This window comes from Muntiacus reevesi, chromosome 8 (assembly GCF_963930625.1).
Source record: "Muntiacus reevesi chromosome 8, mMunRee1.1, whole genome shotgun sequence".
NCBI classification, from domain to species: domain Eukaryota; kingdom Metazoa; phylum Chordata; class Mammalia; order Artiodactyla; family Cervidae; genus Muntiacus; species Muntiacus reevesi.
The window spans coordinates 18,470,394-18,472,672 of NC_089256.1; the positions used below are offsets into that span (position 1 = coordinate 18,470,394).

Below are 2,279 nucleotides of genomic sequence, written 5' to 3' on the forward strand. Positions count from 1 at the left end.
GTGTGTCCTTAGTGGCCCAGCTGTGTCCGACGCTTTGTGACCCCATGGACTGTAGCCCACCAGGTTCCTCTGTCCATGGGGATTCTCCAGCCAAGAACACTAGAGTGGGTTGCCATGCTGTCCTCCAGGGGATCTTACCAACCCAAAGATAGAACCCAGGTCTCCCACATTGCCCGCGGATTTTTTCTGTCTGAGCCACCAGGGAAGCGTGTGCACAAATATAAAGAAAAGAGGCAGGCTCTGAGAAGCAGCCAGGCCCCCGGGATGAGCTGCAGATTTTTGCCATTGATGCCATGAGTCACCACGGGGTCCTCTGCTTAGAACACATTACATACTCTTTTAATCTGTTATCATCCATCAAGCCCAGGCCCAGAAGAGAAAACATTCCTTTTTTCCTCCCTGCCTCCCCAGTACAAAGGCCCTGATCTCAGGCAGGTTTCATGGGTCCATGGAGGGGTGCCTCTAGGGAGGAGCTGAAATCTTAAGGCGTGCAAAAGAGCCAGGTTCCAGCAGTCCCAAGTTCTGGATGGCTTCCAGCAGCTGTTCCCGTGCATTTCCAATAAAGGTATTCTCCAGGAAGGCAGGCAGGCCTCCCACACCATCCCGCAGGGTATACAGGGGCACCCGCACCAGGCCCAGCACCTGGGAAAGGAAGGAGACAGGAGACTCTGGAAATTCAGGGAGCTCATCCCAGCCAGATCTTTCTAGATCAGAGGCCTGAGCATGCACACCTCTGGGGACGTAGAGGGCACAGGTCTTTGCAGACAAATAACCCAGGTCATGCTATATACATCTCACAAATGCCAACCCTTCCCACACCACCTTAGTGGCTCCCACCTCCAAAACGCATGCTACACCAGTAGTTCTCAAAATTTGGTACCCAAAGCAGCCACATTAGCACTATTTAGGAACTTCTGAAAAATTCAAATTCTCATGTCTTTCTCCCCTCCCCAGCTGAGCAATTATGGGAGTGGGGTCAATAATCACTGTTTTAATAAGCCTCTTAGATGATCCTGATTAGCATATACAATCTATCCCTCTCTCCCCTAGCCTAAGTGCCAAAGTTTTCCAAAAAACAGGCAAGAAAAACTAGGGCCTAAAGTGCCAAGTCTGCCATTATAAAGTGGTAGCAGAAGAGTGACTTGGGTGGCTGAGTTTTAGAAAGGCGATGCAGAGGCCTGCAAACTTGGGAGAGGGCAAGATCTTTGCAGGGCGGCCAGGATGGCTGTAACTAATCACCCAGACCCCAATACACGAGGAAAGGCCTTCCGGGGCTGGAGGAGACGGGGTGGGGTCCTGGGTTGGCCCCACCTCCAGCCCGTGGTCTCGGGCGCGCGGCGCGCCTATCTCCACCGCAGTCAGCTGCTCCAGGGACAGGAGCTTAGTGTAGAAGTGCGCCACAACGCGCGGCCGGGACCCAGCGTGGGAGCTGCGGTAGTCAGCGCGCTCCACGCGAAAGGCGGCCGCAGCCTCGCCCAGCTCCTCGCACAACTCGCGATTCAGCCCGTCCTCCAAGCTGCCGTCGCGCAAGTCCACGAAGCCGCCAGGGAAGCCCAGACGCCCATCAAAGCGCATCTGCATCTGTGGAAGAGGGAAGCTGGGATGCCCGGGGACGCCCAAGGCGGCTTGGCCGTGGGGCGGGGGCGGGCGGGGGCCAGGAGCGCCCCCTCCTCACCAGCACTGCGTAGCGTAGCGGAATGCGACCAAAGAGCAGCCCTGGGTCCGGTGCGTAGAGCAGCGCGTGGCACGCGTGCCGCCAGCCCGGCCCCAGTTGCAGGGCCTCCGCCAGCTCAAGCCTACGCATGCCGGCCATGGCCTGCCTTCCCCAGCTCTGCGGTGCGGAAGGCCCAGGTGGGCAGGCGTGGGCCACCAGAACCAATCCCTGCAGGGCCCGGGGCGGGGTGCGGTGGCACGGACCAATCCCTGCAGGGCCCGGCGGCCAGGGCCAATCCCTGCGGGGCTCGGGGGGGGGGGCGGGACGCGGAAGCGGCGGCAGCCAATCAGAGTGGGACCTGCGGGGAAGGCGAAGGCCCGGTGGAGCGTCGGGAAAGTGGCACCGGGCCGGGGCGGGGGCTGCAGAGTGGCGCGATCCTGGACGCGGGAGTCTCCCCCTCTGCCCCGCCACCGTGATAGTGCTGCAGTCACAGTCTGCCTTCAGGGTACTTCACCAGTGTTGGGATTGCTGAGTCGTGCGCAGAGGTTTTCTGCCTGAGTAGAGTTTAAGTATCTAATTAGGGACAGGGATGCGTCCTGGGAACCACACCTGGTTAGTCTAGATG

General features: G+C 59.1%; 1 protein-coding gene across 2 annotated transcripts; it reads right to left on the reverse strand.

Moving 5' to 3' along the window:
- Positions 1-317: 317 nt before the first annotated feature.
- Positions 318-1,837, reverse strand: NUDT16 (nudix hydrolase 16). 2 transcript variants are annotated; one of them, XM_065942531.1, is made up of 3 exons: positions 1,676-1,837; positions 1,312-1,581; positions 318-642 (listed from the first exon to the last, which is right to left on the reverse strand). In XM_065942531.1, exons 1-3 carry the CDS (start codon positions 1,811-1,813, stop codon positions 463-465), a joined length of 588 nt encoding a protein of 195 aa, XP_065798603.1. In that variant the 5' UTR covers positions 1,814-1,837; the 3' UTR covers positions 318-462. The 2 variants fall into 2 exon arrangements, with proteins under 2 accessions (XP_065798603.1, XP_065798602.1); XM_065942530.1 differs by lacking the exon at positions 318-642 and having other exon boundaries at positions 977-1,581.
- Between the last annotated feature and the right edge of the window lie 442 nt (positions 1,838-2,279).